Genomic DNA, 25,291 nt, shown 5'->3' with positions numbered 1-25,291 from the left:
TTCTGCATAATCATCATGTTGGATGGGAGGGAAGCTGGAGGTCTTTCCACTAAATTCATGGAATATTAAAGTTCCAGCCCTTGAACTTGGCCATGACCTTCTGAAATGTTCAAGTCCCTCAATGGAAAACATGATCAGATCTCTTATGCTGCTTACCCTGGCTGCTGACACACAGTGGAATCTCAGTGTTGTGTTCTCTCTTCCTGAAAGTTTATGCGTCGTACTGCTTGCCATTGAATTGTCTTTGTTTGCATATTGATTTCTCCCTGAAAAATTAATTTAGTACTGTGGAAAGTGCTTTTCCTGAGCAAAAAATTACAGCACAGACGGACAGAGTAGACGTTTATACTGTTGCTACCTCTCTTCCTCCCACCAGCGATGGAGTCTTGCTGAGATTTTCTTAATACTATTTGGATGGATTATTTATCTTTTTTTTTTTTTTAGAGACAGAGTGTCACTTTGTTGCCCTCGGTAGAGTGCTGTGGCATCACAGCTCACAGCAACTTCCAGCTCTTGGGCTTAGGCTATTCTCTTGCCTCAGCCTCCTGAGTACCTGGGACTACAGGCTCCCGCCACAACACCCGGCTATTTTTTTGTTGCAGTTTGGCCGGAGCTGGGTTTGAACCTGCCACCCTCGGTATATGGGGCCAGTGCCCTACTCACTGAGCCACAGGCGCTGCCCAATATTTATCTTTTTTATTTATTTATTTATTTTGAGACAGAGTGTCACTTTGTTGTCCTGGGTAGAGTGCTGTAGCATCACAGCTCACAGCAACCTCAGACTCTTCGGGTCAAGTGACCCTCTTGCCTCAGCTTCCCAAGTAGCTGGGACTACAGGCACCCGCCACAACGCCTGGCTATTTTTAGAGACAAGGTCTCGCCCGTGAGCTCAGGCACTCCACCCTCCTCGGCCTCCCAGAGTGCTAGGATTACAGGCATGTGGATATTTATCCTTATTTGATTAATCCCAAAGACAGCCCGGTTGTGATCATTTTATGCTGTAGATGTTAGTTTCAGATTCACAATAAATGAAACCAACATATACCTAATCATCCACCTGCAGGGTATTCCACTAGGAACCACACTGGGGGTACAGAAGACAAGAAGTTCAGTGGGGCCTGAGGAGAATCGTGCGTGAGAGAGGGCGCAGGCCTGGCTGTGAGAGCCCACAGGGACTAACCCAGCCCCACTGCCTCTCCTGCTGGGAGCAACCAGCTCTGTGGGTTTTCTTTTTTTTTTTTTTTTTGCAGTTTTGGCCAGGGCTGGGTTTGAACCCGCCACCTCTGGCATATGGGGCTGGCACCCTACTCCTTTGAGCCACAGGTGCCGCCCAGCTCTGTGGGTTTTGAAAGCAGCTGGAAAGGGTCTTAGAGCACAGTGCACCTCACTCTCGCTGTTTTCTGGTTAATCCATCCTGGCTCTTGACAGTTGAAATCATTCCTTTAAAAATCTGTCCTATCAAACTGTAGTCTTTGATCAAATAAACAGTTTCTAAATTTTAGTCATTTTTTTAAAGCAGGTAATGTAGTTTGCATGGTTCAAAATGTGCAGTCTCTTGCTTCTCCATTGAATATTTAATGAATTTTATGCATGTTGATCCATATTGACTTTCACTGACCCCCCAAATTATTTTTTAACAATTTAACAAACAGATTAGGGCAGTGTGATAGCCATACGTAATCCGTGATTCAAATTCCAGTTAATCTGAAAAGAATACTTTGGAATTGTCCAATATGAATTAGAGGTGGTAATAGAAAAATTACCACATCTTATATTACCACATTGAAAAAAAAAATGTGCGGTCTCGCCCCTGCCCCTTTGCCCAGCCCACAAGACCACTGGTATTGGGCAGCCTGGCCTCCTGCCAGGGCTGTCCAGTGGGTGTGGAAGCCCAAGCCTGTGCTCTGCCCTCTCTGTGCCCAGGCCATAGCATGATGGACGCACTGCCTGCACGTCTGCCTTAAAACAGTGTGTTTGGGGATCATCCTGTCTCAGTCCATAACGAGCCTTCTTTTTCCGGAGCGCAACCCCAGTACTTGTTTCATGATTTCTCAGTGGTTACTGGTAGCAATTCATGGGCTTGTTCACAAGTTATCTCTGTTTGGGAAATTTAAACTCATTGGACGGTTTTCTAGGGTTGTAGTTTCATCTCACTAAGGTTTGATCTACACTGTGCAAATGTGCAAAGACCGTTTGGGGCACAAAACCTGAGAGGAGACTGAGGCACAAACATGGTGCAAGAGCATCCGGGCAGCCTGCGCCTGCGCCGCTGTCAGAGAGCCCAGCTCCTGTGTGGGGTTTCTGCCAGCCACCTATTTATCAGTGGCCTTGTGCCCGATTTCTCAGGTGTGTGTTTGTTTTTGAGACAGAGTCTCAGTCTGTCACCCAGGCTAGCGTGCGGTGGCCTCAGCCTAGTTCACAGAAACCTCAAAATTCCTGGGCTCAAGCAATCCTCCTGTTTCAGCTTCCCAAGTAGCTGGGACTACACGCAGCTGCCACAACACCCAGCTAATTAATTTATTAATTAATTATTATTTTCTTTTTATTTTGAGACAGAGTCTCACTTTGTCACACTTGATAGAGTGCCATAGCATCATAGCTCACAGCAACCTCAAACTCCTGGGCTTAAGTGATTCTCTTGCCTCAGCCTCCCAAGTAGCAGGGACTTCAGGTGCCTATCCCAATGCCCAGCTATTTTTAGAGACAGGGTCTCACTCTTGCTCAGGCTGATCTTGAACTCCTGAGCTCAGACACATAGCTGCACTCCTGTTTGCCTGAGCACATCGGGAGCAGCATGTGCCGTAACAGTGGTCTCAATAAGAACTCCCCCCTTCTCTTCTTCCATTAGAATCAGTTACACACTTGGAGTCAAAATCACAACTTCCTTGTGGAAGCATCCTGTGTGACTTTGGACAGGCCGCTATCCCCTTTGAGCTAGTTCCCTCATCTCTAAGATAGATTCAATCATACTCATCACAGAAAATTGTGACAGTTAAACAACGTGACACATGGAAGAACCAAAATGAGAAACCTGAAACGTAGATGTTTTTAATTAACTGTGACTTTTCCCTCTATCTTCTTTAGCAGAATTTCCTACTTAGGAATTAAAGTTTTTATTTATTTATTTTTTTGATTAAAACAAAAACAAAATAAAAAAATATCCACCTGTCTTAGATTCTGGGGCATCTTGCCCAGACTCTTCATACTTTGCTTTAAAAAATTTCTTTTACAGTCCTTATTATTTTAGAGCAGTTTTAGGTCCTCAGCAAAATTGACAGGAAGGTGCAGATTTCCCTACGCCTTCCATGCCCCGTGCACCAAGCGCCCCTGCCCCCAGCATCGCCCAGCAGACTCAGGTGTTTGCTGTAGTTGCGAAACCTTCATTGACATGGCATCGCCACCCAGAAGCCCGTAGTTCACATTAGCGTTTGCTCTTAGGGTTGTATGTTCTAAGGGCTTTAACAAATGCATTTTTGTCTTCTCCAGGATGTCATGTGCTTCGAATCATGCAGTATGTGGCCTTTTCAGATTGACTTCTTTCATTTAGGAACACGCATTTAAGGTTTCCCCACGTCTTCTTGGGGCCTGGTAGCTCATTTCTTTTTAGGGTGAGTAACACTCCATGGTCTGGATGTGCCACAGTTTATTCATTCACCCACTGAAGGGTGTATCTTGGTGGCTTCCACATTTGGCAATTATGAATAAAGCTGCTATAAATGTTCCTGAAGTTTTGCTTTCTTATGATGACATATTTTTCCTTCCCAAGTTACCATCACTTTAACTAACCAGTTCCTTTTGGGTCAAAGTTAAACTTACATTTTTGGTTGGAAGCAATAAAATTATGGCCATGTGTTCAGCTTAATTGGCCACAGAAATCCAGAGATAAACATTTTATCCCAGAAAATAAAACAATTCCATGATATTGCTGGAGAGGTATTCATCTGGACTGAACAAGTGAAGAGAGGGTAGGCTCATGGGGTCAGAGCATCTTCACTAAAGTCCTTTCCACCCCTGAATAGCTGTAGGAGCTGCTATGAAGGTCAAAGACCTCTTCTTAGGTACGTTTTCCTGTATCCTCCCATATGGGAGATACTATTCAAGGCTCTGAGGTTGTAAAATAAACAAGGTACCTGATGTCTCCAAACTTGGATCTCTGGCCCCAGCTTGCCCCTTGCAGTCCAGATACATTCCTCCACCTGTGCACTGAAAATCTCAGGGTGTTCAGCATGCGTATTCATTCATTCCTCCAAAAAATATCTAGAGTTTACTGTGTTTGGGGCATCTCTCTGGGTGCTAGGGATGCAGTAATTAACAAAACAACACAAGTGCCTGCCCTCATGGGTCACGTTGCGTTCTCATCATCATCCCGGCCATGTTGCCTAATTGCTTTCCGGATTTATCCTAACAGAAGGGGCGTTTCTCAGTCCCCCAGATCAACCTAGTGTTGTCTGTGTTAGCTTCCTTCCCCCAACATGCAGTTGTCCTTAGCAGCTGCTTCTGTGCCCTTCTTTGTATTTCCTTGGGATTCCCCTGAGCCCCCAACACAGCATGTCACCTAAAGTGCAGTCGCTTCCTGACTTGCGTTGCTGCGGGGGGGTTAATGCTTTCCCTCTTGTCTTGTATGATTGGGATGAGTTTGGGCCAATTAATTGAAAAAGTGGGTTAAATGACAGAAACATTACAAAAGAGACATACATACTTTAAACATTTTATTGTCACCTAAAATATCTAATATTTTTTATTTTTTTGAGTCAGAGTCTCACTCTGTCACCCTGGCTAGAGGGCAGTGGCATCATTTTAGCTCACTGCAACCTCAGACTCCTGAGCTTAGGTGATCTTCCTGCCTTAACCTCCTGAGTAGCTGGGACTACAGGCATCTGCCATCATGCCTGGTGAACTTTTCTATTGTTAGTAGAGATGAGGGTCCCACTCTTGCTCAGGCTGGTCTTGAGCTCCTGACCTTGAGCTATCCTCTTGCCTCAGCCTCCCAAACAGGCATAGGCTACTAGAGTAGTCCTGTTGAAGCTTTTTAAACATCTTTCCATACTTGTAATATATCTTCTTAATTTCTAGTTTTAGTTTTGTAAGCATGAGCAAGAGATTAGATACTTAAGAAGACTGCGTGCAGAATCCTTTCACATGTTTGCAGATATTCTCCCAATCTTTTGTAGTTGCTTTAGCCATTTTTAGTGACTTACCTTCACTGAATCTTTTTAAATCATTCAGTGTGACTTTCGAAAAAAGGATGTCGCTCTCTTTTGCACTCCTATTTCATTGATTTATATAATAAGTTATATAAATAAAATCACAAGTGCAACTTGCTTAAACATATTTGGGAACAAACATACCTGATGTTTAGTACACAGACAACCCAAATGATGGTGGCCAAATACACAGGTGTCCTAGAGAGGAGCCTGCGAGCCCAAAGTCGTCATCTTCCCAACGGTGTCCATCAGTATGTCTTATACTTATGAACAAGGGACACGTTGGCTATTTGGTGAATTGGTTATCTGTACGATGTTAAGTAGAAGATGTACAAGAGAATACCTTGTTATTAACCACAGTAATCTTCCTAGACCACAGTTTGCATCAGACCACTTCTCAGCTCAAGAACCTTCCAGTACTGACAGTGCCCGTAGCTTAGTGGGTAGGGCGCCTGTAGTCCCAGTAACTCAGGAGGCTGAGGCAAGAGAATCACTAAGCCCAGGAGTTTGAGGTTGCTGTGAGCTGTGATGCTACAGCACTCTACTGAGAGTAACATAGTGAGACTCTCAAAAAAAAAAAATTTTCCAGTACAGATCACTAGATAAGGAATGACGGCTGCCTCTTGCCTTGATTCAGAGTGGTCCACAGTGGCCTTACCTCCTTCCCCTGTTGGTGCCTTGATCGTGTTCTTTTCACAGTCAAGCTTTTGTTCATTCTGGTGAACAAAGACACAGGGTTGATGGGACAGCCTGGCTGTCCAGGATGTGTGCCCATGCCAGGCACTTCCTGCAGACACTGAGGGAAAAGCCATTCACCAGGTCAGGGTCAGGTGGTGGGCAGCACCTCCTTCAAAGAGCCTCTCTTGAACTCTTCACAACAATGTGCTTTTCCTCTTTAAAGAATCTCCTGCAGCACTGCAGGTGAACTTCTGTGGAGTTGCTCACCAGATCCGGCCAGTACGGCTACTCCTTACAGCCTCAGAATTCTCAGTTGCTCAGAACCGAGCCGGTGCTAGGCCTGCTGGCAGCAGCTCAGTGAGCAAGCGCCTCCTGAGGGTGGGTGTTGCCTCCTTCCCCATCTCCTCTTCCTCAAAGCCTGTGACTTTCTAACTAGCCAGGCTCCCCCAGACTTCAGTCACGCTAATTGATTCAGAGTGAGGACTGGGCTCTTTTTAGTTCAGAAATAATACATCAAGTTTTGAAGGCTCATCATTTATCTCTCTTGACTTTTTAAAAAACAGCTTTATTGAAGAATAATTTACATCCATAAAATTCACCCATGTGCAGTGCGCAATGCAATGAATTTTAGTAAATTGGCAGAGTTACTCCCATTGCCACAAATGAGGTGGGTTTTTACTTGCAGTTTTTGGCCGGGGCTGGGTTTTTGAACCCGCCACCTCCAGCATGTGGGGCGCCCTACTCCTTTGAACCACAGGTGCCGCCCTGCCACAAAGGAGTTTTAAAACATTCCCGTCACCCCAGAAATATCCCTGGTGCCGGTTTCCAGTTAATTGTTTCTACCACCAGTTCCAGGCAACACTGATCTGTTTATTATCCTTCTAGCTCCTTCCTTCACTCTTCCTGCCACTTCTTCAGAATGGGGGTGTTTTCTAGACTAACTATGCTATTTGCCTAATGAACGACTCTTCTGATTTAGTTACTTAGCTTTGTGACCTCCTGTTTTGCCCTTTCTCTACACCTTCACATTTTTCTTGGTTTTCTTTGTTGTGTGGACCTACTCTGTTCAGCAAGATGTCGACCTTTGGCTTTTTAAGAAAGTGGAGCTTTTATTTATTTATAGACAGAGTCTCACTATGTCGCCCTCAGTAGAGAGCTGTGACATCACAGTTCACAGCAACCTCAAACTCTTGGGCTTAACTGATTCTCTTGCCTCAACCTCCCAAATGGCTAGATTACAAGTGCCCACCACAATGCCCAGCTATTTTTTCTTGCAGTTGTCATTGTTGTTTGCTGGCCTAGGTAGGGTTTGAACCACCAGTCTTGGTGTATGTGGATGGCGACATAACCACTGTGCTATGGGCGCCGAGCCAAGTGGAGCTTTTTTTTTTTCCTCCTTTAGAATATGAAAAACTTGAACAGCATCGTGTACAAAACAGATGCTGAACATTTTTTACTGAATAAAAAAGAACCCAAGCTCCTCTGAGGCATGGACAATCTTGTCTTCTGTTACACTCAGCGTAGTGCACTTAACTGTTATTTGGGGTAGTAAATAATTTTTATTTTTGATAAAGAAAATGACATTGTCTTTATTCAAATGATTCATGGTTCATAGCTTAAAGAGTATAAAACAAAATAATGTCTGGAAAAGCATAATATGATCCAGCAATTCCACTTATGGGTGTATATCCAAAAGTATTAGAAGTCAGAGGCCGGCACCGTGGCTCACACCTGTAATCCCAGCACTCTGGGATGGGGAGGTCGAGGTGGGTGGTTTGCCTGAGCTCACAGATTCCAAAACAGCCTGAGGCAGAGTGAGACCCGGTCTCTAAAACTAGCTGGGTGTTGTGGCAGGTGCCTATAGTCTGAGCTAATTGGGAGGCTGAGGCAAGAGAATCACTTGAGCCCAAGAACTTGAGCTTGCTATGAGTTATGATGTCTACCAAGGGTGACATAGTGAGACTCTGTCTCAAAAAAAAGTGAGGACTCAAAAACACCCTTGTTCTTGGCAGCGTTGTTTATAATCACTTAAAGGTAAAAGGAAGCATTCCAGAACTCTGTAAGCAGAAGAATAAACAAAATGTGCTGATTACCTATAATGGAATGTTTCACAGCCTTAAAAAGAAGGAAATTCCGACACATGTGACAACACGTATGAAGATTGAAGACAACATTTATGCTAAGTGAAATGAGCCAGTCGCAGAAGGACAAACACTGTGTGGCCACCGCCGTGACGTCCCTGGACTAGATGGAGCTACAAGCCGTGGTCCTCTGTCACGATATCCCTGGAGTAGGCAGATCTACAGAGACAAACAGTGGTCCACCGCCGTGACGTCCCTGGAGTAGACAAATCTGTGGAGACAGAAAGTAGAATGCTGGTTTCCAGGGTTGGGGAGGAGGTTATTGTTATTGTTTGATGGGTTCAGAGTTTCAGTTTGGTGAGATGAAAGGAGTTTTTTGGGTGGATGGTGGTAAGGGTAGATGCACTCATGCCAATGGACTACACACTTAAACATGGTTAAGATGAGGAGTTTCATGTTTTATAATCACTTAAATTTTATCACAATTCAAAAAAAATGTTTATCATAATTCAAAAAAAATGTTTAAAAAGGGAATAATAGAAAAGAAGGTATAAAGAAGAAAGTCAAAGCATTATCCAAAATATCATCTCTTAGAAGTAACCAATGTTAAACTATGGTGATTATTTTTCTAAATACTTCTCCCAGCAGTGAGGCCATGGAACGGCGATATGGGTGTAGGTTCCAAGTTGGAAGGAAGTTTTGGGTTCAGTGGGAATCCAAGCCAGACATGGTGTCCTTGACAGAAGGCCGGCAGGGACATGAAGCTGTGAGCACCTGCAGCCCTGAGGGAACGCGAGCCTGGCCTGTGCTCCTGAGGGCGGGGAGAAGTAGTGGGGAGCACATTGTGTACCAGAGTGGAGGGTGGGGGCCTAGGCCTGCTTTGAGCTTCCAGAGACGACATAAAGAACAAGGTGTAAGTTCACTGAGAGGTCTTGCTTCAAGAAAAGATGACATATTCTTGAGACTCCCAGAAATAAGTAGGGAAACTTTGCAGTGTGGATAAAGTTCAAGTTACAGTAGTAAATGACTAGAGGCAGAAAAATACCATTTACTGCTGTTAGCACGAACCCCTTTGTGCCCCTGAACTTGTATTGCCTCGGGAAACATGGGATATACAAAATACAGACGTAGGTGTTCAGCACAGGCTTCGCCTTCACGTGTAATGAGAACGTCAAACTCTTGAAGGCAAACAATTTCTTATAGGGACAGGTGTTGCTGAGGCTATACTCACACAACCCTCCTGCCTCAGCCTCCCAGTTAGCAGGGACTATCGGCAGGTAGCCCCATGCCTGGCTCAGTGATAATTTTGGGGTTTGGCGCTTTTTATTTTTATTTTTATTTTTTGAGATGGGGTCTTGCTCTGTTGCCAGGGCTGGAGTTCGGTGGCATCATCATAGTTCACAGCAACCTTAAATTCCTGGGCTCAAGCAATCCTTCTGCCTCAGCCTCCCAAGTAGCTGGGACTACAGGCACGTGCAACAACACCTGGCTATTTTTCTTATTTTTTGTACTGACAAGGTCTTACTATATTGCCTAGGCTGGTCTCGAACTCCTGGGTTTAAGTTATCCTCCTGCTTTGGCCTTCCAAAATGGTAGGATTGCAGGCATGAGCCACCGTGCCTGATCCTTAGAGATTATTATTTTATTATTTGTGCCAAGCTCTCAGAGAAGGCAGTGGGCAGATAATAGAGTTTTCAAAGGCTCAGGAGGTGGATCACTAAATGAGACAGTGGCTGAGAGAAGGACAGGGGAATTTTTGTGCATGGTTTTATAGTGCTAATTATATAATCTTCTTTCTTTTAGATTGTAGCAATGTTATTCATATTTAAGTTAAGCCCTGTTGAGGATAAAGACATGTTCTGTTTAAGGATTTTCAAGATTTTCTCCTTAAAGATATTCTACACTTTAAAATTTCTTACTACAAGAAACTATTTGTTTTCTCTGAATTCTGAAACATTGGCTTCTCTTTGAAGATTCTGTGCCCAAGTTGTACTGGAGACAAAGCAGTATAGTGTGGAAAGAGCCAGAGCTTTGGAGGCAGGGGGCCCACATTACATTCCAGCTCCCTGCATTTAATCTATACGACCTTGGGCAAGATAGTTTAATCTCTCTGAACCTCAGTGCCTTACTTGTAAGAGGAGAAAAAGAACAGCTACTAGGTCAGATCAGATCTGCTTCAGCTGGACTTCAGCACCAAGGATGTGCATGTACTAGGTTGTACAACAAAACAAAAGGTGGGTGAATCAAAGGTTGTTCAAGTTGGAGGCTCAGTAACCCCACTGAGGATCTGGGTTATCTCCATCTTCTGGTCTGCTGTCCGGAGGGGCTTGGCTATCTGGCCCGTTCCCCTCATTGCCATGAGATAACTGCTGTAGCTCTGGCTAACAGAAGCAGAGAGGGCAAAGTCCCATGGAAAAAGCAGCTTCCATTGTGTCTCTTTAAGAACAAGAGAACTTTCCCCAGCACCCTCTGCCAGCAGACCTTGGTCAGGTGTTGCCAGCCAGAACTGAATCACACAGCATCCCTGACCTAGTCACTAGTAAGGTAAGTGTGTGACAAAGACTCACTCCTGGGTGAAGAATAGGTAACTTTCCACCAGGGAGGTCGTCCCTGTTTTGTGGTGTTTACTTCAAGTTCGAGGTCATTATTTGAATTATGATTTTATTTTTAATTATTGGGCATTCATTGAGGGTACATAGAGCCAGGTTACATTGGTTTTGTTACATAAGGACCCTTTTATATTTGTACACCTTTTGAATTATGATTTTTTTAAAAAGGTTATTAGACTTTATCTTTTAGGGTAGTTTTAGATTTATATAAAAATAAGCGGAAGGTATAGAAAATTCCCATATACCCTCTCACCGCCATCCTCAGTTTCCCAATTAGTATCAACAACATCTTACATTAGTGTGGTACAGTCATAAAACATGTTTATGACCAGAACACATCAAAATATGTTTATTGTCAAGGCATTAGAGATAACTTGCTATAGAAAATAAAAATCCTCTGTAATTCTATTTTTTAGGTATAGTTATTTCTAATATTGTAATTTGCTATATGTCTAAATTTATGAAGGCATTTCTATACATGCTAATATGGTAAATATAATATAGAACTTTTAAAATAAAAACTCAGGGCTGGGTGCGGTGGTTCACACCTGTAATCCTAGCACTCTGGGAGGCTGAGGCAGGTGGATTACTTGAGCTCAGGAGTTCAAGACCTGCCTGAGCAAGAGCAAGACCCTGTCTCTAAAAATAACCTGGCATTGTGGCAGGCGTCTGTAGTCCCAGCTACTTGGGAAGTGGAGACAAGAGAATCACTTGAGCCCAGGAGTTTCAGGTTGCTGTGAGCTGCGATGTCACGGCTCTCTACTGAGGGTGACAAACTGAGACTCTGTCTCAAAAATAAATAAAAAGAACCATGTGCATGTTTGTTATTTTATTGTATATGCCTGTTATATAAGGAGGATCCTTTTTTTTTTTGAGACAAAGTCTCACTCTGTGCCCTGGATAGAAGGCCATGGTGGTGTCATATGTCATAGATTGCAACAACTTCAAGCCATCCTCTTGGCTCAGCCTCCCAAAAAGCTGGGGCTATAGGTGCTAGCATTGTTTTCAATGAAGATTCCTAAAAACCATTTTGTCTTCTTTGAATAAACTTTTTTTTTTTTTTTTGAGATGGAGTCTCACCCTGTCACCATGGATAGAGTACCATGGCATCTTCATAGCTCACAACAACCTCAACATCTTGGGCTCAAGCAATCCTCTTGCCTCGGCCTCCTAAGTAGGTAGGACCACAGGCACTTGCCACAATACTTGGCTAAGTTTTCTATTTTTAGTAGAGATGGGGTCTCATATTTGCTCAGGCTAGTCTTGAACTCTTGAGGCTCAAGGGATCCTCCTTCCTTGGCCTCCCAACATCCTTGAATAAACATTTAGAATGTAAAGGCCAGGTATGGTGACTCAGACCGAGGCCAGGTGAGAGGATTACTTGAGGCCAGGAGTTCAATCTGGGCAACACAGCTAGACCTAGTCTCTTTAACAAACAAACAAACAAACAAACAAAAAAAGCCAGGCATGGTGGTACCCACCTGTAGTCCCAGCTATTCTGGAGGCCAAGATGGGAGGACTGCTAGAGCCCAGGATTTTGAGGCTGCAGTGAGCTATGATTATGCCACTGTACTGTAGGCTGGGTAACAGTGTGTGACAGAGTAAGACTCTGTCTTTAAAGAAAAAATAAAGAGGCTGAGCACGGTGGCTCATGCCTGTAATCCTAGGACTTGGGAGGCGGAGGCAGAGGCAGGTGGATTGCCTGAGTTTAGGAGTTCAGGACCAGCCTGAGCAAGAGCGAGATTCTGGCTCTAAAAAATAACAGGGCATTGTGGTGGGTGCCTATAGACCAAGCTATTTGGGAGGCTGAGGCAAGAGAATAGCTTGAGCCCAAGAGTTTGAGGTTGCTGTGAACTGTGATGTCACAGCACTCTAACCAAGGGACAAAGTGAGACTGTCTCAAAAGGAAAAAAAATGGTGTTGTCTATAAACAATGGTGTTGTCATCTGTCGCTGATTAAGGTTTCAAGATGTATTTAATATTGATTGGATCTGGTGTTGTGCTGTGTTTTGTTTTGTTTTGGCAGACTCTCACTCTGTCACCATGGGTAGAGTACTGTGGCATCACCTTAGCTCACAGCAATCTCAAACTCTTGGGCTCAAGCAATCCTCTTGCCTCAGCCTCCCAAGTAGCTGGGACCACAGGTGCCTGCCACAATGCCTAGCTAATTCTTCTATTTTTATTAGAGATAAGGTCTCGTATTTACTCAGGCTGGTCTTAAACTCCTGAGCTTAAGTGATCCACCCACCTTTGCCTCCCAGAGTGCTGGGATTACAACATGAGCCACCATGACCAGCCTGGTGTTATTTTTTAAGGCATATATTAAAGATATTTTGAAGACAGTGAAATTTGAACAGGGACTATATGCTATGAGATATTTTGTTTTTTTTGTTTTTGTTTTTGTTTTTTTGCTATGAGATATTTTGAAATTATGTATTTTTTAGATATGATAAGGTAGGAGAATGCCTTAGGGGCTGATGCTGGAAGGGTGAAGTATCATGATGTCTGCAACATACCTTATACCTTCAAATATATGTTGATTCAGCAAAAGGAAAAATGGAGGGAGCCTGGGGGCAAAAGGCCAATGTGGTAAAAACGTTTATAATTGGTAGCTGTAGGTGATGAGTATAACAGTGTTCATTGTATGTCTGTACAATTTTCTATGAATTTGAAAATATTCAAAATGAAAAGTTGGGCAATATAGAAAGCCTTTTTTCCTCTGCAATATTATAAAAATCATCCACATTTACTTGTAGGATTTTTATAGACTTTCATATTTCCAAACAGAAATTTCTCATGTTTCTGGAGACTGGAAGTCTGAGTTCAGGAACTCACCTCCTTAAATTTTACCATTTAATCTGTGTTTAATTAGAATTTATTTTATCATAAAGAATGAGGTGAAGCACCACTTTATATTAAATATAAAATATAAATATAAATTTAATATAAATTCCTGTATATCTATTATTTAGGAATTTCCATTTTGTTGTAACCAAACCTTTTAATGTAAGTTTATGGCATATTTTTAATTCTAATAAGGTGTGTCTCTCTTCCTTTATTCTTCCTTTTCTAGATTTTCTTGGGGTTTCCAGTGCCTTATTCCAGGTGCATTTTGGCATAAAAACATCAAGTTCACAATTGATTTGAATTTTGTTGAAATTATAAATTAATTTGGGCAGATGATGTTTTTATAATATTTAGTCTTCTTATTGCAGTAACTGTTTCTCTGGATAGGAAAGAATCTACCAGAGATTCAAATAATCACTACAGAATTACTTATTTGAAAAGTTGATGTTTTAGTGGTGTTATAATAGCTATATTAACTGAATTATTATAGCATTAGGTATTAGAGATGTGCTATCGAGTAAGACAGCATCACTGTCACTCAGAGAGTTCATGGTCTCATAGGAAAGCATGGTTAAATAGTGTAGTTACAGGGGAAAATACAAGCGTTTACAAGGTACAGAAGTGCCATGGGGGAGACAGCATTTAATTCTGAGGCAGGCTCACTCACCAGAGGGGGTGATGTCTTTGCAAGAATTTAAAAGATGACATATTAGTCTGCTTGGATTGCCATAACCAAATACCATAGAATGGGTGATCGAATTTTGCACATTTCTGGGATGTGAGGACGATCTGGCTGCGACATCTGTCACCCCGTTGATCACCAGGGTTGAATTTTGCACATTTCTGGAGGCTGGAAGTCTGAGTTCAGGAAGCTAGCTCCTTGGGCTCTGGTTGAGGGCTGTCTTCCTGGCTTACCTGTGACTACCTTCTTACTGTGTCCTCATAAGACAGAGAGATGGAGTAAAGGAAATGGGGCGGGGAGAGAAAGAGCGAGAGAGGGAGAGAGATATCTCTTCTTCTTCTTATAAAGCCACCAATCCTATTGGATTTAGGACCTTAAGACCTCATGACTGCATTTAACCTTACCTCCCAAAAGCTCTATCTCCAATCCAAATACCATCACATTAGGGGTTAGAGCTTCAACCTATTAAAAGAGGGAGGAACAATTCAGTTCATACCAGATAAACAGACATTTTGCCAGCTGGCCAAGTTGTGGAACAGCAACACAGAGGGAATACAGCAGGTTTGGAAGCACAGAGACCCTCAACAACAAGGTATGTTCAGGGAACTACAACTGGCCTAATGTTGTCGAGCAGAGACCCAGGAAGTGAGCGAGAGTCAGCCATGGAATCTGTGTAATGTAAGCTTCTGGGAGAAGAGTGTTCCAGGCAGAAGGAAGGGCAGGTGCAAGGGCCCAAGGTGGAAACATGAGGAACAATGTGGGTCTGCGTAGGTGGGTCCACTGATGGGGGGAGAGAAGGGTTAGTTAGGGACTTAGAGTCCATTGTAAGGGCTTGACTTTTCCTCTAAGTGAGACAGAAAGAGTGGAGGCAAGATGTGATTTGACCTAGGTTTTAGAAGCATCATTCTCACTACTATGTGGAGAAGAGACTCTAAGAAGGCAGGGGCAGAGGAGGGAGACTAGTTAGAAGCCAGTTACAGCAATCTCAGCAGAAGCTGGCAGAGGCTTGGACCGGGTGGTAGCAGTGGAGCAGGTTAGAGTGTGGAGATGTGTCATTATGATGTCTGTGTACCCACAAGATTGGTCCGTGGCCTCCATGTTGCCTGTGAGAGGAGACCAGAGGGAGTTTCCATTTATGGACATGGAAAGTACAAGAAAAGCAAGAGTTCAGGTGCATTCTGGCTAAATTGGAGATGCCTATTTAGGATGTCTAAGTGGAAGGGTCAAGAAGAAGGTGGATAAATGACTCTGAGGTTGAAAAGAGGGGACCATGCTGAGATATATTTAAAAATCACAAGTTGGTAGATAAAAGACCAAGAGAGGAGATAGACAAGAGGTCAGATGGCAGATCTTTAGAGCACTCAGGGCTTGGAGGTCAAGGAGATGAGGAACCAACAAAAGGGACTGAGAAGAGGCTGCCAGGGAGGTGGGCAGAAAACTAGGCGAGGGTCGCAGCCTGGAAACCAAGCTGCTTCGAGGCTTTAGGAGTGATCTCCCGTGCAGTAGGATGTAGGTAAGATGACAACCCAGGATGGACTCCAGCATTCAACTGATGCAAGAGATAGACCCAGTCATTCCACTAATGATTGATTAGTCCTACATGTTGTCTCTGGAAGATTTAGTTAGTTGGAAGTATTTTCCCTGTAAGATGAAGGGTTTCAGTCTTCCAGGGTAATCAACTCGTTAGTCACTTCTTTCTGTTATGATCACTGTGCATTTTTATAAGCGACAAAATGCTTTTATCGTGTTGGATAGTGGGTAAGTCTCCATTGGTGTTATTTTTCTTTTCTTCCTCCTTGAGTTGTTTGTTCATCCGTTCATTTATTCACCAAAAAAAACGCTTATTAAGTGTCTGCCCTGCACCAACCCTAGGTTTTTTTTGTCCTGATAGACTTAACTTCTCACGCACAGGATTTTGTCTTTCCCCTGGCCCTTGGCTTCAGCCTCCGGGCAGTGGGGTTTTTCCAGCCTACCTCGTCCAGCTGTAGCTCCCCGACCCTGCGGGCGGAGGCCTGCGGTCGGTCAGCCGGTGCGTCCCTCCCCTGGCTGGGCGGGGTCCTGGGGACCCGCGAGAACGATATGCAGATGAGTGGGCGGCAGCATGCTAATGAGGTGGGCGTGTCACTCGGGCCGGCTGAATGAAGTTGAGGTGGGCGGGCCTCGCCGGGCGGGCAGAATGCAGATGAGGTGGGAGGATCACATGCAGATTAGGGGGCGGGGCCCACCCGCGCGGGCGAGGAGCGGCTCTGGCCGCCGCCGGGAACTGGAAGGCTCCCGGCCCTTTCTTTGACTGGAGCGGACCCGCCGGACGCAGCTGCCTCGCCTGCCAGAGCTGCTGCGAGCTGCGGTACGGTGGACACTCTGTCCGAGGCCAGCCAGCCGGCCGCTGTCCGAGTTGGGCAAGCATGGGCAACCACTCCGGGCGGCCCGAGGATCCGGAACCAGGTCTGTACGGTTGGTGGGGGTCTTGCCGCGCTCCCTCCCCGGCCGGGCGCCCTTCCCCCACCCACCTCCTGGGGCAGCGGCCGCCGCACTCCCCGCGGCGTCGAGTGGGGCGAGTGGGAAGGTGAAGTTCCTGGGATGTGATTCTTACCTTAGGAATGCGCTAATGGGGTTGTGAAATTACCTGTGCTTGTTCCGCGACCAGGAAACGCCACTCACCATAAACACGTACCTGGAAGCCCTGGGTCGCCCCGGTTGTCCAGGCGCGGTGAGCCGGGCAGGAAGGAGCCTGGCCGGGCGGCCCGGAGAGCCCGCAGGCCTGGCCGGCGGAGAGGGGTCGCGGCGGGGGGTCGTCTGTACTCGGGTGGAGGGGTTCGCGGTGAAAGCCGACCTGCCCCCCTCTCATCTGCTGCCTGGGCGGGGTTCCCTATACAGTAGAGGCAGTTCTTGCACACTTTCTGGGCATTTGCAATGAAAAAAAAGTGTGACTTGGCAGTGGTGTTCTGGTTCATTGTCCATTTTGCAGTGCATCATTTGCATATCACACACTTTCTGGAGCCCCGTGGAAGGTGGTGACCCGTCAGCTGATTTGTTACTCATAGGCAGACCAAGGGCTTGATTGTGATTGTTTCTTACTTGAAATAATCTGTGCTTATTCTGGGATGTCAGACACTTCTCCAGTTTATCAAATTATTATTTTCTCAGTAATTAAGTGAGCTTGGTGAAGAATCAGCTGGGCTCTAGTTTTCATCTCCTGGTGGGTCATCCTGGACTTGAGCACAAATTTAGGTGCTGATAACCTGGGTTGCTTCATTTTTTTTTTTATTTTTATTTTTCGAGACAGAATCTCACTTTGTCGCCCTTGGTAGAGTTCTGTGTCGTCACAGCTCACAGCAACCTCAAACTCTTGGTTTGAAGTGATCTTCTTGCCTCAGCCTCCCAAGTAGCTGGGACTACAGGTGCCTGCACAATGCCTGGCTTTTTTTTTTTTTTTTTTTTTTTTTTGAGGTGGGGTCTCACTCTGGCTCAGACTGGTCTCAAACTCCTGAGTTCAAGCAGTCTACCCACCTTGGCCTCCCAGAGTGCTAGGATTACAGGTGTGAGCCACCACGCCCAGCCACCAGTGTTGCTTTAAAAACAAAACAGCATTTTTGTACTGTCATGTGAAGTAAATGGGATTTAATTTGGCCTCAGAAATTCCATCTTGAATGATTGGGAAGAGATAGTTAACTCAGCATTGAAGTCCTGGGGTGTCTGGTGAGAAGGATGTGTTTCTGTGACAGTTAGAACTCTAAACATTTCTCAAAAGAGTGATTTTAAAATTTTAATTTGAATGAGGACACTGAGGCTATGAGAGATGAAACAGCTTGTCCAAATGACTTCCTCCGTGAATTGGGAGCAGCACTGTAATGAAAGCCTTGCTTGGTCTTCTTAGCCTCTGTCTGTTGCTCTTCCTTCACCTTCCAGATCCTGAGCTGCCTGTCTCGGCCATATCCTCAGGGCTGAACATAGGTGGGGGCCTCCCTGGCACTTGTGATACATCGGATGGAACAAAATGATCAAAAACTTTGATAGCCCCACAGACCTACAATGAAGAAAAATTTTAGGGGCAGGGTTACTGCATTGATTACCTAAGGTGACTCTTTAATTACAGGACACTTATCCAAACTTTTTTGAGCAGAAAAACATACACAATAGAACCTTTGTAAGTTGACCACCCAATGGACTGTAACAACCAAGTCAACGTACAGAGGTGGTCAACCTAAGGAAGTAGGCCTACTGTGCTTACATGCATGTGGCACATGTCAGTTCTGTGAAAATTGAAGGAGGTAGTCAGTGTAGGTAGGATGATGGTCATCTTTGAAAGTTCTACTGTATTTTTGTTAATATTCCTGTTTAAAATGAAAAGACAAACTCTCGTTAGAGCTTTTAAGAGTTACCTGGATGCTTGTTCTCTAACTTTTAAGTGACTTTACTTTTTTTTTTTTTTTTTTTTTTGCAGTTTTTGGCCAAGGCCAGGCTTGAACCCGCTACCCCCGGTATATATGGGGTCAGTGCCCTACTCCTTTGAGCCACAGGCACCGGCCAAATGACTTTATTTTTTAAAGCACTCTAGTGGGTAGGACATAAAAAAGATGTGTTTATGCTAGTAACTTATTTTATTGTACTTTTCAAAGAGTGCACATAATTTTAGAAAGGGAATTCTGATTTATTCCAAGTAAAGATACTTGATTGGGAAATCTTGGCTGAAGTTATAATTTTAATTGGTCCTTTAGTGCTGTGGAGAAATGCTGTAGAACTCAACCTTTGGAAATTAGCACTTGGTAAAGATGCATGTTCTCTCAAATTTGCTTTACTGGGGCCTGGGACAGGTGTGGTGCCTCCCATTGGCAGTGTGGGTACATTGGACTGGGATCTGAACAAGTGCCTTGGTGGGTCATCAGAGCCAGGAGATCTAGAGGAGTGGTAGAGATAAGAGGGGAACAGAAAGGAGGCTGGATGAGGGGAGAGCATCACCCAAGTTGGAGTGCCACACAGTTCCTGTACAGTGTCAGTTTTGTCCTCAGAGAACAGACACTTAGAATTAGGAATTCAAGAGGCATATTAGAGAGTTAACACCTGAGAAAGACAAAAGGGGTAGGAAGCAGAATTGGGCAGGTAGAGTCTTTGACCATGATATAGAACCTATGAAAGGGAATAGGTGCCGGGTGAGATGACTCATGTCTGCAATCCCAGTGCTTTGGGAGACCTAACTGGGAGGATTGCTTGAGGCCAGGAGTTTGAGACCAGCCTGATAACATAGTGTAGATCCCATCTCTACAAAAAATATTCTAAAAATTACCTGGGTGTAGCAGGTATGCCTATAGTTCCAGCCATTTAGGCGGCAAGGTGAGAGGATTGCTTGAGCAAAGAGTTTGCGGTTACAGTGAGATACCATGATGCTGCTGCATTCCAGCCAGGGTGAGAGAGTGAGACCCTGTCTCTTTATTTTTATTTATTTATTTATTTGAGACAGAATCTCACTGTGTTGCCTGTGGTAGAATGCCGTAATGTCATAGCTCAACCTCAAACTCTTGGGCTTAAGAGATTCTCTTGCCTCGCCTTCCAGTAGCCGGGACTACAGGCGCCCGCCCTAACGCCTGGCTATTTTTTATTATTATTTTTTTTGCAGTTGTCATTATTGTTTAGCAGGCCTGTGTTCAAACTTGCCAGCCCCGGTGTATGTGGCTGGTGCCCTAACCACTGAGCTATAGGCGCCAAGCCGAGACCCTGTCTCTTTAAAAAAAAAAAAAAATGAATGAGGAGGCAGCAGGTTTGTGCAGGGAGAGTCTCAGATAAGGATGCAGACCTGAAGAAATCTTGGCCAACTGATTGGGTAGCTCCAGAGCAAAGACTGCCCCTTAGAGAGTCCCTGGTTGTCAAAAGGCCAGTTCCTGTTCTACTGTGGTCAGTCATTGGCTGGAGACTGCCTGGGAAATTCAGCTCAAAAGCCAAGGTGAGTCCTGGTGGTGCCAACAGCTGATTGCAGTCCTTGTAGCTGGATGACAGGTCCTTTTCTTGAACAGAGACCCCCGTGACACCCCTCCATGGCTGGTTGCCACTAGACCTTAGTTGTTTGGACAACGAGGGTTATTTTAAAGGATAGATGAGGTATTTAAAAATCTTCGTCTCTAGGCAGCAACTGTAGCTCAGTGGGTGGGGCGCCAGCCACCTGGTTGGTAGGTTCAAACCCAGCCCGGGCCAGCTAAATAACAATGACAACTACAACAACAAAAAATAGCTGGGCATTGTGGCAGGCACCTGTAGTCCCAGCTACTTGGGAGGCTGAAGCAAGAGAATTGCTTAAGCCGAGAGTTTCTGGTTGCTGTGAGCTGTGTTGCCACAGCACTCTACCAAGGGTGACATACCGAGACTGTCTAAAAAAAAAAAAGATAAAAATCCCCATCTCACACCCCTTAAAAAGCCTGGGATTAGGCTGGGTGCAGTGGCTCACGCTTGTAATCCCAGCACTCTAGGAGGCCAAGGTGGGTGGATTGCCTGAGCTCAGGAGTTGAAGACCAGCCCAAGCAAGAGCGAGACCCTGTCTCTAAAAATAGCCAGGCATTGTGGCCGGTGCCTATAGTACCACCTACTTGGGAGGCGGAGACAAGGGGGTCACTTGAGCCCTAAGGGTAACAGAGTGAGACTTTCTCAAAAAAAAAAAAAAAAAAAAGAAAGGTCTGGGATTGCACCATCTTTTCTAGCTGCTCACCCTCTCACCCTTCTGGGGTGGGTCTGAGGCAGGAGGCAGGTCCTCAGCTGCTGCTGCTTTTCTGGCCCTGGAATTGGCCACAGTGGTAGCCAGGGTCCTCTTTTGAGGTGTCTGCGATCCTCTGAGTTGGGTCTGAGTAGAGTTGCTGGGCATGGTTGGATAGTCTGTGCAGTGTTCAAAGGGGGTTGGCATCCTAAAGGAAGGGATGCCATTTCTACCTCTTATATTCACACAAAGGTGCCCACTATACTAACAGACACTTTACAAGGTGAAGTTAGAAGGCTTTCCCTAACTGGTATCTGTTTACTATTTTGTTTTAAACTTGCAGGTATGCTTTTAAAAAATTAATACAAATGTTATGAAATAAAGGTAAAAGTTTCTTCCTTGGCTCAGTGCCTGTGGCTCAAGCGGCTAAAGTGCCGGCCACATACACCTGAGCTGGCGGGTTCGAATCCAGCCCAGGGCCCGCCAAACAGCAATGACAGCTGCAACCAAAAAAAAATAGCCGGGCGTTGTGGCGGGCTCCTGTAGTCCCAGCTACTTGGGAGGCTGAGGCAAGAGAATCACTTAAGCCCAGGAGTTGGAGGTTTCTGTAAGCTAAGATGCCACAGCACTCTACCCAGGGTGACAGCTTGAGGCTCTGTCTCAAAAAAAAAAAAAAAATAAAAGGTTTCTTCCCATAGCCCCTCAGGTTGCACTCTGTATTAATTATAATTAATGCTAACTGTGGTTATAGACAAATTCCAAAATAGCCACTAAGACAGTATAAATTGTTTTCTCCCTCATGTCATATCTGGTATGAGTTGGGGGGCCATCTGGGGAGTTATAGGTCATTGTTACAGACTCAGGCTGGTGGACCCTCACTTTGGCCTATGGTTCCCCAGTTGCCCTGGATCTGTCAGAAATCAGGAGAGGAGAGACTGGGGGGGACCCTGCAGGAGGTTTAGGGGTCGGGCCTGGACATAGTGCATGGCATTTCTACCCACGCTCCCTTCGCCAGACTTTGTCACACAGCTCCACTGAGATGCTGAGAGACTGGGCAGTGTGACCCTGCAGAATGCCAAGCAGAGGCCAGGGCAGGCCCGGCTATTTTTTGGTTGCAGTTCTCATTGTTGCTTGGCAGGCCCAGGCCGGGCTCCAACCTGCCAGCTTTGGTGTATGTGGCCAGCGCCCTACTCACTGAGCTACGGGCGCCAAGCCATTTGTGTCAGTATTTTATTATAAAAATTTTTTTTCCCAATAAATTGTTTATTTTGGAATAATTTTAGGCTTATAGGAAAGTTGCTAATATACATATTATAAGAAGTTCCAAAAACCCTTACACTTATTTTCTCCCATTGTTAACATCTTACATCGCACGGTCTACAAGTATTTGTCACAACTAAGAAACCAACATTGGTATGTTACTATGAAACCAAATTCCAAACTTTATTTGGAGTTGACCAGTTTTCCCCTTCCTGTGCTCTGCCTATTCCAGGCTCTAGTGCAGGGTGCGACATTGCTTAGGCTAACAGGTATCCTTAGACTCTTCAGATCTGTGACAGTCTCTCAGTTATTCCTTGTTTTACATAACTTTGACAGTTTTGAGGTTTCTCAACTTGTGTTTTTCTGTTCTTCTCCTGATTAAACTGGTGTGGAAGGGGAGGTTGGAAAGAATGCCACAGGAGGGAAGTAGCTTCTCACATCCTATCAGGGGATGTGATAGCCATAGGTATTATTAACTTTCATCATTTGACAGTGTTTTCCAGATTTATTATAAAATTTTAATCAGAAAATTTGAAAGATTTATATAGTTAATTAGTCCATCTTATTTTTTCATTTCAAAGACATTGTGGCCATTTCTGTAATTCTAAATAATATTCTATTCCTTTACTGTTTATGTTTTGTTAGCCCTCAGGGCTTTCTACTGACCCTCACCATGAAGTTGAGGGATGAAGTGCATTTTCACCACTACATTTTCTCTCATACCCTATTTCTGCAGGTCATTCTTAAATTTCCCAAACCCATTGTTATTACAAAGATGCTAATGGTGGAATACAGGTAGGAGGTGTATAGGTGTTCACTATTAAGTTCTTTCAACTTTGTTATATAAAATTTTCACTTGAAAAACTTAAAATATTCTAAGGAGGTCTATTATTTACCATCCATATTTCTTGACTAACTGACTTTGAACCTTGTCCTTGGCTCAGTACCATGTAAATAAGGATTTAATACCAGTACATTTCTTCTGCCCTGTTCTCAGAAGCCCTCCCCCATTTCCATTCTCAGTCTACCTCTTGACCTTTTGCGTGGCCAGAATATTTATCTTCTGTAATTTGTATTATTAAATCTCCTGTTCTCCTGCTTTAATAGGTTGGTTCCAAGCAGCATTTTAACTCTTGGGATTCCATATGTGTTTTTTACTGGAGAACCAGGTAGCCATCCAGTATGGTTTATAGAGAAGACAACATCATCTTACATTGTTCAACTTTGATCTGTGACAGCCAATTTTACTTTTTAAAAAATGGAAGGAATAAGGAGAGTGGAAAGGAGTCGGTATGGGTATTGTGATTATTTTCTTTAAAAATTGCTTTAATGTGCTTTTATCCAGTTACTCAGCTTCTTCATATTACAGATTGTTACAGGCGATTCATTTTTTCTTAAAAACACGAGGCATGGTGGTTAAGAGTTTAGGTCTAGCACCAGGCTACCTGTTCAAATCTCAGTTTTGCCACTTTCTACCTCCAAGACTTTGGGTAGATTATTAAAGTTCTCTGAGCCTCAGTTGCTTCATCCAGAAAAGGAGAGAGAGTAATATAACCTGCCTCAGAGGACTATTGTGGTGATTCATAGGTTGAACATATGGTTAGAATAGACTCACACATAGAAAGTGCCAGATAGACTTTGCTACTCTTAACCCTCCAGCTTAGTGTTTCAGTCTGAATTTCTTTCTTTCTAGTCCTGTCTCACTCTCAGGTTACCTTATTACTTCTTAGATCCCTTTTCTTTGTTTTGCATTCCCTATGCTTGGCTGGAAGATTTCGTATGATCCTTTATGTAGCCAAGTTTTTATATATTCTGTTATGTCTGTGTTAACTTTTTTCCTTCTAGTTTTCCTGTTGTCTTTTTTTTTCAATCAACTATAATTTCTCTTTCTAAACTATTGTCTGTCCTGTATTCTGTTTTATTCGTGGCAGTTTGTAGTTTGGAATTAAGTTAGTGGGGAGGGGAGGAGGGGAGTTGGTTAGTGTGTTTGAGCAGAGGAGTTAATGCCTTCCATTGTCTTTGGCTTTAGATTTTGCAGATTCATCAGAGTTTTTATAAAATTCACATCTTGTTACATTTATAAATCCAGTACAATTGAGTAAGTGCTATTTAAGAGGACCTTTGATTAATACTCAGTTCTGTTTACAAACTTTGCTAATAAATTGTAAACATTTTAAATTGTGTTTATTTAATACATTTAGGCTCCTGTTAAAGTCTGACTAACAAGTCCAGTTTTTTTGTTTGTTTGTTTGTTTGTTTGTTTGTTTTTGAGACAGTATCTCACTATGTTGCCCTTGGTAAAGTGCTATGGCATCATAGCTCACAGCAACCTCAAACTCTAGGGCTGAAGTGATTCTCTTGCATCAGCCTCCAAAGTAGCTGGGACTACAGGTGCCTGCCACAATGCCCAGCTATTTTTTTGTTGTCATTGCAGTTGTTTAGCTGGACTGGGCCGGGTTCGAACTCGTCAAGCCTTGGTGTATGTGGCTGGTGCTGTAACTAATGTGCTTTCGGATGCTGAGCCAGACAAGTCCAATTTTTTAAGTCTTATAAATTTAATAATTATTCTAGTAAACTTAGTGATTTGTTTTTTTTGAGACAGAGTCTCACTATGTCGCTGTTGGTAGGGTGCTATGAAGTCACAACTCACAGCAACCTCCAACTCTTGGGCTCAAGCGATTCTCTTGCCTCAGCCTCCCAAGTAGCTGGGACTACAGGCGCCCGCCACAACGCCTGGCTATTTTTAGAGATGGGGTCTTGCTCTTGCTCAGGCTGGTCTCAAACCCATGAGCTCAAGCAATCCACCCACCTCAGTCCCCCAGAGTGCTAGGATTACAGACGTGAGCCACCACACCCAGTCCAAACTTAGTGATTCTTAAATCTTCTTATCTATTCCATGACACTCATGTCATCTCTATATAGGGTGGAATAAAGTTCGTGTACAATTTAAAATAGTGTGCAATTTAAAATGCACATGAAGGCTGGGTGCGGTGGCTCACGCCTGTAATCCTTGCACTCTGGGAGACCAAAGCAGGTGGATTGCTGAGCTCACGGGTTCGAGACCAATCTGAGCAAGAGCAACACTCCATCTCTAAAAATAGCTGGGCAGGCACCTATAGTCCCAGCTACTAAGGAGGTTGAGGCAAGAGAATTGCTTGAGCCCGAGAGTTTGAGGTTACTGTGAGCTGTGATGGTGACATAGTGAGATTGTGTCTGAAAAAAAAAATTTTTTTTTTCTCAACCTTCATCTG

General features: G+C 44.1%; 1 protein-coding gene across 4 annotated transcripts in view; it reads left to right on the top strand.

The window, feature by feature from the left end:
• SPECC1 (sperm antigen with calponin homology and coiled-coil domains 1) overlaps positions 1–25,291 on the top strand; it is a 358,846-nt gene that overhangs the window by 162,583 nt on the left and 170,972 nt on the right. Inside the window, exon 1 of one of the 4 annotated variants that reach the window (XM_053568571.1) lies at positions 16,217–16,546. The exons of the other annotated variants lie outside the window; for them this stretch is intronic. Within the exon in view, the coding sequence (XP_053424546.1) occupies positions 16,507–16,546 (40 nt within the window). The 5' untranslated portion in view covers positions 16,217–16,506. Of the gene's footprint in view, positions 1–16,216; positions 16,547–25,291 lie in introns of those variants that run through there. 4 annotated transcript variants of the gene reach the window in all.

Source organism: Nycticebus coucang, chromosome 18 (assembly GCF_027406575.1).
Source record: "Nycticebus coucang isolate mNycCou1 chromosome 18, mNycCou1.pri, whole genome shotgun sequence".
Taxonomy (NCBI): domain Eukaryota; kingdom Metazoa; phylum Chordata; class Mammalia; order Primates; family Lorisidae; genus Nycticebus; species Nycticebus coucang.
The sequence above is the reverse complement of the archived record's forward strand: the minus strand, read 5'-3'. Positions and strand labels throughout refer to the sequence as shown.